Raw genomic sequence first — 16,491 nt, 5'->3', positions numbered from 1 at the left:
CAGAAAAACATATTATATAAGTGGCATTTCAAGTTTATTGTCTCCTCTCACCCCCACCATCACTTGTCTACCCACCTCCAACCCCCAACCCCTCCCACTCCAATTGTATTTTTGTATATTACATATAAATTCTCCGGTGATAATATCTTCTTACTTAATTACCAAACACCAAAAAATAAGTAACAACACAACTTATTTTCTATGAAAATTATTTTCCTTCATGTGTTCACATTCTAGGTTTAATGTGGTCTGATCCTTACTGAAACCTCGTAATAATGGGGAACAAAGTTGTATAATTTATAATTAGGGGAGAACTGCATGTTTAATGCATTCACTAAACTCCATGAAACATGAGTATTGTCATGCACGTCGTCAAAACTTATCATATCTCGTATCCTACATTCCTGCTCGACCAACATTGATTGATACTTAACAGTATATCCTTCAACGACTCAATTTCTTTTTAAATTTCATTTTCAAATCTTCGTTTCCTTCTATTTATTTTTTGTAAAATGATTATTAGGGAAATAATACAAAATTTGGAATATGCTTATATTCATTGTCCTTGGGTATATAATTATCACCATCCAAGTCTACGGTATATTGGTACGAACATATTATCTGTTTTAGCTCAACAGGCCTCACAGATTTGTCCCTTGTGCTACACCATTAATATCGAGCCTAAAAGTGCATGTCATGTGTGGACTAGTATTATACTATTGTACCTTATAGAACTCTTCATTTTCCTCTCTATTCGAATGTGGGATTTACTTAAGGTGACATGTTCACCTCTTCTCAAAAGCTTGTCAACCTAGAACGAGCTATCTAGAATAATGTTAAATGTCAATTGGGTACACTTGGTTTTTCACTACGGTCTTGTTAAATTCACCTCTGGGCTTTGGTAGATGTTAACAAGTTTTCTTTATTATTTTTAAATAATTAAGTGGATGTTCTTATTTCTTAAAAAGAGAAAAAACAATTAGAAAAATTCATTAAAGTCGTAAACTTGATTTGATATGATTACAAGTCTAAAGCCAAAGAACTCCTTCCTTCTCTCCTCCTCCTTTTAGTTACGTTTCTGAATTTTAAAAGAGCTTTCACAAAGGATGCCATGAAAATTATCATTAAACAAAATAATACAATTGAAACTACTAATTGTAGGAAGTGTTGTAGGGAGATCATGAAAGTTTATGGATTATCTCCTTTTTTCGATCAAAGTAATCAAATGTGTGTCTCTCTCTCTATATATATATTTCCCATAGACATGTTCATTTTTCAGTTGTTTTAATTCACTGGATAGTGATTGCAACTTTTCTACCATTGGTAATTTTGACCAATTGAACAATATATGCCAGAGTTTGTGCTGGTAAAACTTGTAAACAATCTATATATATAAAATAGGAGAGGTACAAGCAATATGGTTAAGCCAAATGGCAAGGTAATAATATGCCACATGGCAATTTTAAGACAAAGTTTTTAAATTAATTTTATCAAATCTATATATATGAAATAGGAAAGGTACAAACAATGTGGTTAAGCCAAGTGGCAAGCTAATAACATGCCACATGGCAATTTTAAGACAAAGTTAATGAGAATTAGGACAATGTTTTTAAATTAATTTTATCAAATTCCAAAAATGTAAAATAATTTATGAGAAATAAAATTTTAAATTTTAAATTTAAAAGCAATATTAATCCACATTTAGAATAAATCCTTAAACCTTATCCTTATCAATATCACAATAAACTCAAACTCAAACATATCGGCTAAAAAAGGAGCTGTGTACTAACCAAATGCCACATTAAATTTAAATTAAAACTCAAAGATAGAAATGTGGGAACTTCTAGCAATCTGTAGTTATCTAGAAGTACTAAACACAAAGATATCTTTTATACGATGAAGTATTTGCTTTTAACGAATTATTTAATATTTTTTGTTCTGAAATTCAAACTCAAAGTTGATTTCTATAGAGTATTAATGTAAATCACTTTCAGCAATTAGATGAGACTACATTATTGTAAGTCAAATATATAATCCCAATATTAAAAAAAGTTTTTATTTTGAGAAATCACCAATCTCTATATGTGTTTTTTTGTAAAAATATAAATCCTTTAATTATATTGAATAAGTTATCAATAATATTTTGAATTTGAATTAAAATAAAAGATAAATGTGTGGTTAAAGTTGTATATAATATATAATCTACATAATATATGTCTGTAGTATAAGATAAGGGTAGATATGATATCCTATCTTTTCATTACGCGCTTTTTTTTTAAATGTTCCTAAATCCTAAGAAACTGGTTTGGTTTTGGAGTTTGAATTGAAAAGAATGAGTTGAAATAAAATTCGGATGTTTTTAACCTTTTATATATACTCCTTCGGTGACACATAAAATCAGTGTGACACACTTTCACTCATTATGCAAGTAATAAGAATTGCAAATTTCTTGCCAGTTTTTAACTTTGATTTCTTTCGTGAATTTCAGGCATGCAAATTTCTTGCCAACTTTTAACTTTGACTTCTTTCTTGAATTTCAGGCATACAATGTTGATATTAATATGAATGTGCATGGCCACTGCCTTGGACATACTTGTGATGGATGCCGATCAATCTTCTATTGCATCAACTGTGAGGTGAAAAGGTATAATAAAGAAGTAAAGTTCAAAATATTTTTTAAATTAAAATTTCTTTTGACTAGAAAATTATTTTCTAGTGTCTTTTCTTTGAAATGTAACATCGGTTTAATATTTCTTTGTTATAGATGTACAGATTTGTGAAGATGATTTCAGACATATAATTTTCAATACAATTTTCTCAAAGATTAAAGAACACAGTATTGATGTAACAGAGAATAATTTCAATATTTTGTGCATGTTCCTTTAAAATGTATGTAGTTTCTATACCACCAGACACCAGTTATGCTGGTAAGCGATGATCATATTGGCTTTTGATTAGTGTTTTAATCATGAGCCAGTTTAAATTTTTGGAACTCTTTTTTATCTTGATTGGAGTTTGTGTTCCTTTAATTTGATTGGGGTTTTAGTACTCAAGAGTTTTGGGAAGAGTGCATATCTAAAGATGATTAGAACTAAATTTGGTTTAGAATTCCCTGATGCATGCTTCATTTGCAGCATAATACTTTACTTAATATTTTTTTTTAGTAATTTTCTGGACAAAATATTTCGGAGTTCTAAGTTGATGTGCTTGAGAAGATAAAAGTGCAAATGAGAATCAAAGTTTGCTGCAGACAAATATATGAATCTATAATTTATTTTTATTTCATACGTACAAAGAATGAATCTACAATTTATTTTACATCTAGATTTTTGATGCATATTTATTAATTATAGTCTTGGATGCATTTACACTAAAGCAAGAATTTGCATTAGAAAAAAAAACTATATGTAAGACGTTAGGGGAAGATATTTTTAGAAGGATGCTTGGAGCTTTTAGAAAATATCTAAAAGAAATGATCTCTCCCCAATTAATTGTTTTGACAAACATATGCTCGGATTTAGTGCATTCTTTCTTTGAAGGCAGAAGCAATAGGGGCGGAAGTAGCACTAATAAAATTACTTAATCATAACAAGTTAAGTTTATTTAATGTAAGCACTCGGATAAGTATTTACTCTTTAATTATAGGTGGTAAAATACTAAATGAAAAAAAAACTAATTAATACCATAATTGGAAAGACGTATAAATTGAGCTAAAAAATTCTAAGTAACAAATAAAATTTTAAAACTTTAACTAAATCTCATGTAGGTGAAGAAAATACTTAAAATTATAACCCAAAATTTTATATTGAAAATAAAAGAGTAAAAAATAATTAATTGCTTACTGCAGGTAATACTCAAATAAGAATTACAAAAAATAAAAAATAAAAAAAATCAAAGATTTTGTGATAAATAATTGAGCAACTATGTTTGTCTTTGGATATCATTAACAATCTTTAATATTATTCTCACATTACACAGAGTTTGTAATGTGATTAAATCAAGTGACAAGCTAAGTAACAAATTAAATGACTTGGTAATTATAGGATAAAACTTATAAGTATTATAATAAGAGTATTGAATGATTTCTTCCCGCCTCAATGTTAGTTCATTCTCCTCTTTTTGTTATACAAATTAGTTCTATTTGTACTTATCATATCTATATAAAGTAAATTAATCACTACAAAACTTAAGGTAATTTACGTAGGTTGAAAGCTGCAATTTTTAGAGGTTTTGACCTTCGCTAGAAATCAGCAAAAGTTAAAACCTATCCAAATTATAACTTTTAACCTCCGCAAATTACTCTTTTTTTTTGTGGTGATCTTTTTTGCCTTTTCTGTAATGATAGAAAAGAACCGCACAAAAAAGTTGAGAGTAGAAAAAGAAGGTCTTTTTAAATGGTCCGCCCAAACTAATATCATTCTCGATGTGCTAACCAATATTTTGTTGTTATTGGCCTGGTCAACTTCAAAAACTAAATTAAAGATATTCAAGAGGCAATATATGAACTAGAGGAGCTTTTAGTATTTGCTAAAAGTAAAGTGAATAACTAAAAATGATTAAATCGCCACTAATAATATTTATGTATTGTTATTAGTTAATGTTATGTCGATTAACACAGTACTTTACTTAGCTTAGTTAGATTTAGATGAACTTTTAGCTTTTCGTATAATTCGACTATTGTTTTGGCACCAGTATAAGATGTTAGAAGAATATATTGGAGCCTCAAGGAATTATAATGTTGTTAACAATGTCAAGCTTTCTCATAAGCTCAAGGAGTATGTGTCTTCAACAACTTCCTTTATTAGTGTGTGTATTAATTATCTTAACCAATTGTCCTCTTTGTTTTAATTTCTTATTGAATTTTTCTCTTATACCTTAGTGTGGTATATTTGATCTTTCTTTTTATTTGTCTGAAGAAATTTTCATGTGTTTACTCATTAATTTAAATGCAAAAAATTAGTCTTATTGATTTCTTTACGGAACGTTGACTAAGTAATTAAAATTTAATAAAATTTAAGAATAAAAAATATTTTTAAACTTTTTTTTTGTTATCTCCATTTAGAGTTGCTGGATAAATATAGTTCAGCAAATATTTTCGATAATATATATAACTACTTAGGTTGATTCTTAGAGATTAAGCATTGATCTTTTACCATCTTCAACGCTCTCGTAATTCAACTCTAAAGTCACCAATTTAAGGAGAATGAGACAACGAAAAAGAGATTGAAATAAGTAAATCTAAAATTTTGAGCGTGAAATGCAAGAATACCATTACAAAAAAATGAACATATATTTTCTCAATTTTGATATATGAGGAAAGAATAAGAGAACAAGTGTTGAGCAGGGAATATTGTAGGAGTACAAGAAAAATTATAGTGTAATATATAAGGAACGAAATTAAGACACCGATATTAAAAGGTTAATTCAATGATGAAAATATAATAATATCCGTTATACTTTTTTCACTACAAGTTAATCCGTTTTGATTAATTACCTAACAATAATTTTGTTCTTATTCAATGGAAGTTTCTCTTTATAGCTTTGCTATCGCAAGGAATATGTGACACGATAACTTATAAGAAGACCTAACAAGGTTTCAATCAAAACTTTCAATCATGGGGAATGATATTTAGCCAAATGATAAATTATTAGAAAATCACATGTCAGGTTCCGGATAGTATGTATTTATATTTAAATTTGATTTAAAATACAACTTTTTAAAAACTAAGTGTAGTTAGTTTATATTTAATTAAAGGATAAAGAATTCATTTTTAGTATAAGTGGAAATACGATAGGAGTATATCCATATATATTGGCTTGGGTACATAATTAAAAATAAATATTCGGTAAAGAAAGTGCTACAAAATTAAATTTTAAAGCTTCCTCCTTTATCTGGCTTAAAAGCTTGTTAAAGAATTACTTTAAAAACTTTTAATGTATTTTTTTGCGTAGGTAGGAATATTAAAAAATTAATTTATAAGAATATAAATAGTCTCGGGAAAAATACAATTTGTTTTTTGGTAGAAGGGAAAAATACAATTTAAGTGTTAAAGCAATTAGATTTGACGTGAAATAAACAATAAAGTATGTGTACTAATTTTTTATAATTAGATTCTTCTGATAACGGCCGCGCATCGCGCAGGTATGAATACTAGTTCAACAAGTACAATGAAGACACATCAATTTTTGGTCGTTCGGCAACACTTGTGGACAATTGAATAATACAAGCGATATTTATATCAGTAAATGACCATATTTTTATTTTTCTTGCAACTTATGGACCTTTTAGACCATGACATAAAGATCCCTTCTGAGCAATTGCTGAAAATCTTATGAGAAAACGTTACGTCACGGCCTAAAATTTTGTCAATTATTGCAAATATTAGATGAATGTTTATTTGTATGTTTGAGAAATATATGAGCAAACACTAGACCAATATTCAACGTTGTGCGAAAGTTATATTTTTTAAGAGCTATATTTGCACAGCTTTTAAAAATAGAGACATAATCCAAATAAAGACCAAAAGAAGAAGAAATTGCACGGTTTTCCCTTCAAATGGGCTGGTCTTTAATTTTTGTCTTTCAAAATCGAACTTATGCCTAGTGGTGCATAAGTTCTTTAAAGGCAAAAATCCTGCCGGGCATAACTGTGAGATATTATGACGCGAAAATATATTATGCCCCGCGAAAAAATTATCTGTTAAAGAGCAAAAATTACAGACCAACACAAAATAGGACAAAAGTGCAAATGACAGGATTTGCACGATTGTCCTTCAAAGGCACTGGTTTTTAATATTTGTCCCTCAAATTGGTGGTCTTTAATTTTTGGCCTTTGCTAAAAATACCTTGGTTGCGGGTTCAAACCCCCGCTCAGTTAATTTTTTTTTTTTAAGAAAATCACAAGGTAGACTTTGGATTCGCAAGACAGAATTTCAAACATGCAAAACTCTACCTCAGACAGAGTTTCAAAATCTACCTTAAGTTAGAATTTGCATTCAGGCATAAGACAGTCTTTTTTTTTAACTTAGTTGAAATTTTACAAACCTCTGCCTTAAGGCCTAACTTTTGTCCGAATAGGCCTAATTTTGGGTAAATGTTTGCCTTAAGGCCTAACTTTGCTACAAACTTCTGCCTTGCGATTTTTTTTATTTTTTTTTTGAGCTGGGGTTCGAACCCAAAACCTCGAGTTATTAGGCGAAGAGCAAATATTAAAGACCACCAATTTGAGAGACAAAAATTAAAGACCAGTGCCTTTGAAGGGCAATCCGCACAAAAAAAAATGGGACATTTACATAAATCACTGAAGAAGGGGCAATTTGCAAGATTGCTCTTCGCTGGGGGTGATCTTTAATTTTTGTCCCTCAAATCAGTGGTCTTTAATTTTTGGCCTTCGCTAAAAGCCCCTTAGTTCCAGTTTCGAACCCCTCTCAGTCAAAATTTTTTTAAAAAAATCGCAAGGCATAAGTTGGACCCCAACTTATGCCTTAAGGGTTTCAAACTCTGCCTTAAGCCAAAAAAAAAAAAATGCTGGAATTTTGCAAACCTCTGCCCTATCTTTGGGTATGCCTTACGAATCCCAACTTATGCCTTGCGATTTTTTTTTTGATTGATCCTGGGTTCGAACTCAGGACCTCTGAGTGTTAAGCGAAGGACAAATATTAAAGACCATAAATTTGAGGGCCAAAAATTAAAGACCACCCCAAAAGAATAACAATCCGCGCAAAAAAATGCGGAAGAAGTCTTTAAGGGCCTATTAAAATGGCCCAAGCAATTATATATTGGAATAATTACTTGATGTAGCTTCATATAAGACCTATTTATTGATAATAACTACCCTTTTAGTTATTTATATTTAGTAACTAATTTACTATTCTAATTTACCATCCATAGCTATATCAGTAACTATACATATAAATGGTTAAACAAATCCCTTAATAATAGGCATTGACTATTATTAAAATTGGTTCCATAATTTTAGCTTCCCTTTCCTTCTTCAACCATGATTCTCCTTCTCTCTTCCATTTTCTTCTTCCACTAAATCCTAAACCCTAACTTCTTCTCAACAATGGCTATCATTGTTAACTTCTTCTTTTCCACTAAACCCTAAACCCTAAACCCTTAATTATTTTTGTTTTCATTAATTAATATGTATGTAATTTGTGTATTTGAACCAGTGATTAACTGTTTATCGACTACACATACATTCAATTTTGTATATGAATGTTTTATGTACTGGTGTATTTGAAACAGTGACGTATTTTGTTGTATGTATTTGTGTATTTGAAATAATGATGCGAATAAAATACACAGTCATTTAAATTCGTTTATGAATGTTTCTATGTATTTGTGTATTTGAACCAATGATGCATATGTTTGCATATTTTTGTGTATTTGAACCAATGAGTGACGTATTTTGTTTGTATGTATTTGTGTATTTGACATAGTGATGGACCGCGAATCAAATACACAGTCATTTAAATTCGTTTATGAATGTTTGATGTATTTGTGTATTTGAATTTTTCAATAAAACTTAAATACAATTGTTTTTTAAGTGTTTTGAAGTTACAAGTTATGTATTTTTCGAATTACCGGTTGAATGATCGTAGTCTCTGTTTTTGTGTTTCCTTCTATTATTAATGTTTTTGAATTTTGAATTTAGTTACAAAAAGAAGGGAAGAGAGAAGGAAAATCATGGTTGGAGAAAGAAATGAAAGCTAAAATTATGGAACAAAATTTACCTTACCAAAAGAAGGGAAGACAGAAAGATATTAAAAAAAGCTATTATTCTGTCTATTAATAAACACCACCGTTAATGCCTAAATTAAAGGGATCTGGTTATTGTTTACAGATTAGTTATGTATTTGAAGACCTTCAAATACACGCGTCTAAATACATAAACTAATAAAATGGTAGCTACATAGCGTAATATTGAAAAGGGTAGCTAGTAATGGTAAGGACCTATAATAAGATAGTTATTTCTATAAGTTTACCTTATATATTTACATTTTTTTGCGCGGATTGCCCTTCTTTTGGGGTGGTCTTTAAATTTTGCCCCTCATATTTGTGGTCTTTAAATTATGCCCCTCATATTGCTGGTCTTTAATTTTTGCCCTTCGCATTGCAACACTGAACGTTCACGCAGAAATCATGAGGTTTTGAGTTCGAACCCCCGCTCAAGCATAAATTAAAAAAGAAAACTGCAAGACAAGGTTTGGGTCGCGTGTATGCCGGACCCGACATAAACTTATGAAGGAATTACCAAAGTTATGCCGGACCCGGCATACTCATGCCTTATGGGCAAACTTGGCATAAGTATGCCGGGTCCGACATAACTTTGGTAATTCCTTCATAAGTTTATGCCGGGTTCGACATAACATTGAGATCTCATGTCAACTTTTTACAGATTTTTAGTGACATCAAAATGCTCTATTAAAATTTAAGTGGTTTTTGTGTCAATGTGGCTTAAGACTTTCTTTGCTACATTTCCTGTATTGGATATATTATAACTGCTCTTGTTAATATATTATGGGGTAGTGTTAGAAAAGAGTAGTTGTCGTGATTTTGTTCCATTATATCTAAGCCTAATTTTTCATGAGTATTAACACTATGATAATTGTTGACAGCATTTTCATAACGATGAGTGGAAGAGGCCACGCACAAAGTTTTTACCATGAAGCCTTTTAGTTTTGTAATAATTTTGGAAGGAGGACAATGAAATTCTTCCTAGGTACCCTCATCCGGTGGGGGCATACTTTTATGCCGGACCAGGCATAAACTTGTGAAGGAATTACCAAAGTTATGCCGGACCCGACATACTTATGCCAAGTCTGCCCATAAGGCATAAGTATGTCGGGACCGACATAAGTTTGATAATTCCTTAACAAGTTTATGCCGTTGGGGGGTATACTTTTAATGGGCAAACTTTTATGCCGGATCCGGCATAAACTTGTGAAGGAATTACCAAAGTTTATGCCGGACCCGGCATACTTATGCCAAGTCTGCCCATAAGACATAAGTATGTCGGGTCGAACATAACTTTGGTAATTCCTTCACAAGTGTATGCCGGTGGGGGCATAGCAAATTTAAACTCTGCCTTGCGATTTTTTTTAAAAATTTTGACTGTGTGGGGGTTCGAACCTGGAACCCATGGGGTTTAGCCGAAGGGAAAAACTTAAAGATTTCAAATATGAGAGGCAAAATTTAAAGACCACCCCAAAAGAAGGGCAATTCTGCGAATGGCCCATATATTTATATTAGAGCAATAACGGGCCTACCATGCATTAGCCCACTAATTTTCTAGCCCGTTTAGAAAACTATTATCTTCTTCAGGTCCCTATTACAGATAAGATAACGTTATACACTGTGAATACATAAAACTGACCAAAACAGCAAAACAAAAACAAAAAAAAAAAAGGAAGTATCAATGGCGTCTACAGCAACAAGTCCATCATGGAGTTCATCTTTTTGTCTTCACAACTACACCTTAGCCAAAAACACCAATCTTGAAACAACAAAATTATCAGAGAGAACCTCAATTTTAACAATTGTTGCTCAAAAGAAAAAGCCAAGAAAATAAGAAAGGTGAACTATTGAGCCTTCAAAAAATATCCAAAACATGTATAATATGTGTATAATTAGTAAATATACGTTGATTGAGCCTTCAAGAAATATCCCAAAACACGTATAATATGTGTATAATTAGTAAGTATACGTTGATTATACATTTATTAAACACAAAACAATGATCCATTTTTTTCTAAACGCATACTATAGATATACATTTTCTATACAACAACGATACAGTTTCTATAACCTGAAAATTAGTTGGAAAAAAAAAACCATTTGTGTAAGTTTCTTGGTCCATCCGTTTGTCAATAGTTTAGGCCGGATGGCCATTTGTGTCCTTTTCCCAAAAGTTAATTTGTTATGAGGGCCAAAAATAGGGACAAAAGTGCAAGGATCTATGAAAATGGCCCAAGCAACTATTATTAGCCCAATTATGTTATGGCCCGTTAAAGAACTTCAAGTCGCCATTACAGATAAGATAACGTTATACACTGTAAAATACACAAACTGAAAAACAGAACCAAAACAATGGCGTCTACAGCAACAAGTCTGTCATGGAGTTCATCTTTTTGTCTTCACAATTACACTTTAGCCAAAACCACAAATTCTGAAACACCAAAATTATCAGAAAGAACCTCAATTGTAGCTCAAAAAAAAGCCAAGAAACTAAGAAAGGTGAAGTCTTTCTTGAAAATGTTATAATGGGTTCAATTTATTTTATCTTTAGAGCTCAATTTTTTTTTTTTTTTGGATGGAGCAGATAATATTGAAGGAGGATATTACACAGTTGGGAAAAAAAGGGGAGCTTTTGGATGTTAAAGCAGGATTCTTTAGGAATTATTTGCTACCATTGGGCAAGGCTTCAATTGTGACACCTGCACTTATCAAGTAACTTATTTAATTCTATTTGGAACTAAAATTCTGCTATATACTTTCATTGCTGTAGATTATTCTTTCATTATATACATTTTATTGAGTTAAAGTTTGTTAATATTGTTCACTTTCTGTTTGTGTTAGATGGATTCACAAATGTTGAATTTGCTTGTCCCTTTTGAAGCCTGTTAATGCATGATTTTGAGTGTTGAATGTTCACATTTCTAACCACCCTGTATAGTTTAAATTATCAACTTAACCATATTATTTGTGACGCCCATGACAGAGGGCAAACCTCTAAAGAAAGGGTGCACATTACACCTAAGGAAAATCCCACATCGGAATGGAAGAAGAAAGTTAGGGTCAAACCGTGTTATAAGACTGACTTCAGAATCAACCGTTGAGGCGCCTTTTGGGTTAAAACCCAAGGGACAAATCCGTGTAGGCCTAGGTCCAAAGCTGACAATACCTTGGCAGTTGGACCAGAGCCGTTACATTATTGGACTCAAGGGTCAAACCGTATTATTCTCAAGTAAAGAACGTAGTAAGAGAAAAAAAAATCATAATTAAGTTGGATTAAAGTTTTCTTGACGGGTGGCATAAAGGAAAAAAAAAAAAAAGAGTTCACCCGTTCAATTTAAATAGATGTACTCCGACATGTATTCATCCTCTTTTAAAGGTCATTCATACTTAGTGACACTTAATTACCTTCAGGTAGATTGAAGGGACTTGTTTGTAAAAGATCTTGGGGAAAGAAGAAAAAAGGATTGAATTTGTCGTTGAATTTTGCGAATGGTCTAAATTTACCCTATAGCTGCTGCTGTTCAGCCATAAGGGCAAAAATCGAGCCACTATTTGTAACGACAGGGGTAAGGACGAGACACTTTTTAATGGAGGGCAAAATTGTTCCATTTTGCATAATCTAGGGGCAGTTTTGACCCTTTGCCGTAATTATTATCAGGAATCTTTGCTTCATCTAATTAATATGCTACACATGCGTGCTTGTTCATGAGTGTAAGTATGTTATTACTATTGCTTGTGTAGTCTAGTCACTCATCTATGCTGATGGACTAGTGTCGAACGGAAATAACATAGATATGCTTACTCTGTCAGATCCTTTAAACTACTAGTAACTAGCTGAAAAGTGAATATACCCATGACATACATTATCCGTATACAAAAAGTCGTAACAAAATGATGCTTAATCATTGCCGATATTACTAGAGAAGAAATGTGGTAACTTTGGTGTTAGAACACTGGGTCATTACTGAAGCTCCGTTGGCGATAGGATTTGCAATTTCATACTAAAGAACATGACAAATATGTGAAGGCTTCGTTGTAGATGGTTGCTGGAAGCAATTTAATTGAATTATTAGCATGCTTTGCCTTCAGAATTTAGGATATTAGGTTTTTGGGTTCTGAATTCTAGGACAGGACACTTTACTATTTTACTGTGTTTCGGGATAAATAATTTATACATAGTAAGTGAATCTGTTAGTATAAATATAGAGTTTAAGCCAAACTTATTGGGTTCTGCCGAACCCGTAACTTGTATTGTAGCTCCGCCTCTGCCTTTGGTGAGAGATTTATCCATTAACTTCAAGGATGAACTTTTTATTTCATAACATTACATACTTTTCTTCTCAGGGAAATGAAGATGGAGGAGGATAGAATTGAGGCTGAGAAACAACAGGTAATCAGATACCTCATTAATCCAATATGTTGAAATTTGAAAAAACATATATATTTTTTAAAATTTAAGTCACTGAAAAAGTCTACCTATGCCACAAAGGTTTCATAACGAATGTGGTTTTAGTTAAACGTTTAGTCTTGAATTCAGGTGAAAGAAGAGGCAGCACAACTTGCTCGAATTTTTGAAACTGTTGGAGCCTTCAAGGTGAAGCGTAAGGGTGGGAAAGGAAAGCAAATCTTTGGAAGGTCAGTGAACTACTAAATTGTAACGAGAAACACTTGGTGAATATTTAGTCTGCTTATCAAAAAAAAAAAAAAAAAAAAAAAAAGAAGAAAAAAGAAAAAAGAAAAGAAGGTGAATATTTAGCCTACCTTTTGATGTCATCTCTATTGCAGTGTCACTGCTCAGGATCTCGTTGATATTATAAAAGCACAGATACAGAGGTACTATGTTTTTCAATCTTTTCTGCCACAGCCTGTAGACTAGTAGTATGCAGACTAATCACTTCTAAGTTTATTGAAGACTGTTAAAGTATATTGTCCTTCATATGGTTGACCCTGGCATATGAATTTGCATTAACTTGAAAACCTATGTTCTCTGATTTATTTGGTTTATAAAGTCATCCGAGTGTTTGGGGAAACAGACTCAATTGTCATCTGATATTTTTCATGCAGTGCTTATTTTATTTTGTGATTCCTTCTGTGCAGCCTAATGTCTGGTGTTACTTACTCGTTAACATTAGTCGTCTAGGACAGTGAAGTATATATCTTGTATACTAAGTATAAATTTATGTGTTATCATTGTCAAAAAAAAATAATATTAAGTATAAATATACATAATCAATGTATTTGTATTGTATATTTTGCTAGCGCCCATAGTTAATTTGGGCCGATGGGCCAGAAATGAAAAAAGCCCAAAAAAGAAGAGAAGAAGGGATTGAGAATGTATTCTCTACTTCTCTAATAGGAAGAAAAGTGACACGGAAAAAAAGTCGTCGTATAAAGTCATAAAGGAAATCAGATGTACCAAATGAGTTCCTACTTTAACTTTGCTACATATATTCACACACAATTTACTTGTAGGGATGTGGACAAGAAAATTGTCACTCTGCCTGAGATTCGAGAAACCGGAGAATATGTTGCTGAACTGAAGCTGCATCCAGAAGTTACAGCTCGAGTAAGGTTGACAGTGTACGCCAATTGAGCATAGGTGGCTTTCTGGTGCAGTTGATGCCAAGTCAGGAATTTGCTGTATCGGCTCTCTGGGTCAAGGTACATTAAATCTATATTATTCATACCATATATTTACAGAGCACTAAGGGGTCCTTTGGTTGCTTGTAGTTATGCAGTATTAGTAATGCAGGGATTAGTTATATAGGGTTAGTTATCCATGTATTAGTTATTTCATCTTCTATCCTGCATAAAATAATGCATAGATTCCCTCATAACTTATATATGTATTAGTTATGCAGAATTATAAGCTGATAAGCAAACACCGTACTTGGTGTACTGAATTTTATACATAGCAACTAAAGTGCTACCAAACATGGTACTCCCTTTGGATAAAAAAAAGTGTCCACTTAGCTTTTTTTACCTGGGTCAAAAAGAGTGCCGACTTATCAAATCAAGAAAGAATTAATCTTATTTTTCCTGATTTGTCCCTATTAAGTGCTATGTGATCAAATTCCAATACCTATTTAATTAGGGGCAGTTTAGTCAAATTATCTATTTTTTTCTAGGAGTTAGTATTTTCTTAAAGGGTGTGCTAATGACTAAGTGGACACTCTTTTTGATCTGGAGGGAGTACTAGTTATGCAAACTTAAGTTGCTAAAGTAATGACAAGCATAAGATATGTATAACTTATAAGAAAGGAGACCCTTATTTCAGGCTTAGGCTTGGGCTTGTGACTCGTGATTTAAAATTGCTTTGTCTGTCTTGCAATTTTGTTTGTTATCTGGGTAATACTTTTAAATTTCCGAATTTGAATAATGTGTTCCACCTGCATCTTTTATGACCGAGAAATTCGTCTTGAGCTAACCCGTTGATCCTGGAGTATGAAACATGGGAATGATGGGCCCGCCCCTCTATTCTTCTCCACTTAAATACCAGACTTTGTTTGCTTGGTGTAGGCTCGAACTTGTGACTAAACTTGACGAAGAATGCTTATCCAGAACTGCTTATCTTTTCTTTTTTAATTCCAGTTTTCTTGTCAGGTAGGGAGGATGCTATAAACAATGTAAAGCATCAGATTCAGAATCCACCCATGGACCCAAGTTGTAAATGAATTTTCTTATTTTGAGATCATTTATCCTGACCTGTAACATTAGATTTTTCTTCCTAAGCCTATTGTTATTTCAATTATTATCATTGTGGGTCATCATTGCATTGCTTGTTATAAACTCCCAAGATACAAATCTTGTCCTATTATTTCATTTCAATTATTTGTTTTCAAGGAAATTGTTATATCTGGTAAAACTATTCACTTAAAGGCTTTCATAATCATCTTTAAGCAAATGTGGATTTAGGGCAGTGGGTTCAACTGAACTTATTACTTTGGGTTCAAACTATGTGTACGTATGCAAAAAGGATTAAGAGTCATTCTTAGGTGAGATTATTGGGAGTTATTATTCCAAAACTAACAACAAAATCATGGCGTGTTAAACAATGTTGGTGTAAAAGTGCAGTTAGAAGACAGTAAATTCAACAATGTCAAAAGAAGAAGAATTTTAATGGAATCAGTACAGATAATAGACAGTATTTAGAATGCATATATCTAATAAGATCACACTCATTCTGAATCTACGGGCTCTAGTTCTAGTTCATATGCTACATAGAGCAAGAGTAATACGATTTTCACCTATATCTTGCCTTGCTCTTTTAGGATTTGTTCTTTGGTGATACAATTGATTTGGCATTTTCGCACCCAAGGGTGTGACTGACAAAGCGGGTTGAGAACCGGTCTCCTGTTCAAATTTTAGCATAGGTAAAGACACTAGGTGATTTTTTCGCATTTGTCTTGGTGGACAGAATTACTGGTTACCTGCGTTGATGGGAGGTAGCAGCCTAGCAGTTATTCTGTGGAATTAATTGAGATGCGCTCAAGCTGATCAGATAATATTACTTTGGCATTATCCATTGTCAAGTTGGAAGAGCCATGACCTGAAAAGTTCTGATAGGATAACAAGAATAATTATATCTGAGTGTCCCATTCGTCAATGTTAATCCTATAATGATTTTTTTTGTTTGGTCATCATCTGGGGACCAATACAGAGAAGCAACTAAACTGAATATTCAAAGACCAGGAAAATTATGCACACTTAAAGAAATGCCAAAAAATAGAGAGAAGTGTTTATATCTGA

General features: G+C 32.2%; 1 protein-coding gene across 3 annotated transcripts; it reads left to right on the top strand.

Moving 5' to 3' along the window:
• Positions 1-11,048: 11,048 nt before the first annotated feature.
• LOC132600482 (large ribosomal subunit protein bL9c) lies at positions 11,049-15,509 on the top strand. Of its 3 annotated transcripts, none has more exons than XM_060313686.1 (7): positions 11,049-11,241; positions 11,327-11,454; positions 13,087-13,132; positions 13,280-13,377; positions 13,528-13,575; positions 14,215-14,403; positions 15,350-15,509. In XM_060313686.1, the coding sequence occupies exons 1-6, from the start codon at positions 11,095-11,097 to the stop codon at positions 14,333-14,335; spliced, it is 588 nt and encodes a 195-aa protein (XP_060169669.1). In that variant the 5' UTR covers positions 11,049-11,094; the 3' UTR covers positions 14,336-14,403; positions 15,350-15,509. The 3 variants fall into 3 exon arrangements, with proteins under 3 accessions (XP_060169669.1, XP_060169667.1, XP_060169668.1); XM_060313684.1 differs by having other exon boundaries at positions 15,346-15,509; XM_060313685.1 differs by having other exon boundaries at positions 15,334-15,509.
• The last annotated feature ends 982 nt before the right edge of the window (positions 15,510-16,491 follow it).

This window comes from Lycium barbarum, chromosome 6, assembly GCF_019175385.1.
Source record: "Lycium barbarum isolate Lr01 chromosome 6, ASM1917538v2, whole genome shotgun sequence".
In the NCBI taxonomy this organism is placed as follows: domain Eukaryota; kingdom Viridiplantae; phylum Streptophyta; class Magnoliopsida; order Solanales; family Solanaceae; genus Lycium; species Lycium barbarum.
This window is presented reverse-complemented; position numbering and strand designations above follow the sequence as displayed.

What these genes read in the sequence shown, in the direction of transcription:
- LOC132600482 (XM_060313686.1), top strand. Translation starts at nt 11,095, where the DNA reads ATGGCGTCTACAGCAACAAGTCTGTCATGGAGTTCATCTTTTTGTCTT. An exon ending in GTGACACCTGCACTTATCAA is followed by an intron (nt 11,455 to 13,086) that starts GTAACTTATTTA and finishes TTTTCTTCTCAG; the next exon opens with GGAAATGAAGATGGAGGAGG. An exon ending in GGAAAGCAAATCTTTGGAAG is followed by an intron (nt 13,378 to 13,527) that starts GTCAGTGAACTA and finishes TCTCTATTGCAG; the next exon opens with TGTCACTGCTCAGGATCTCG.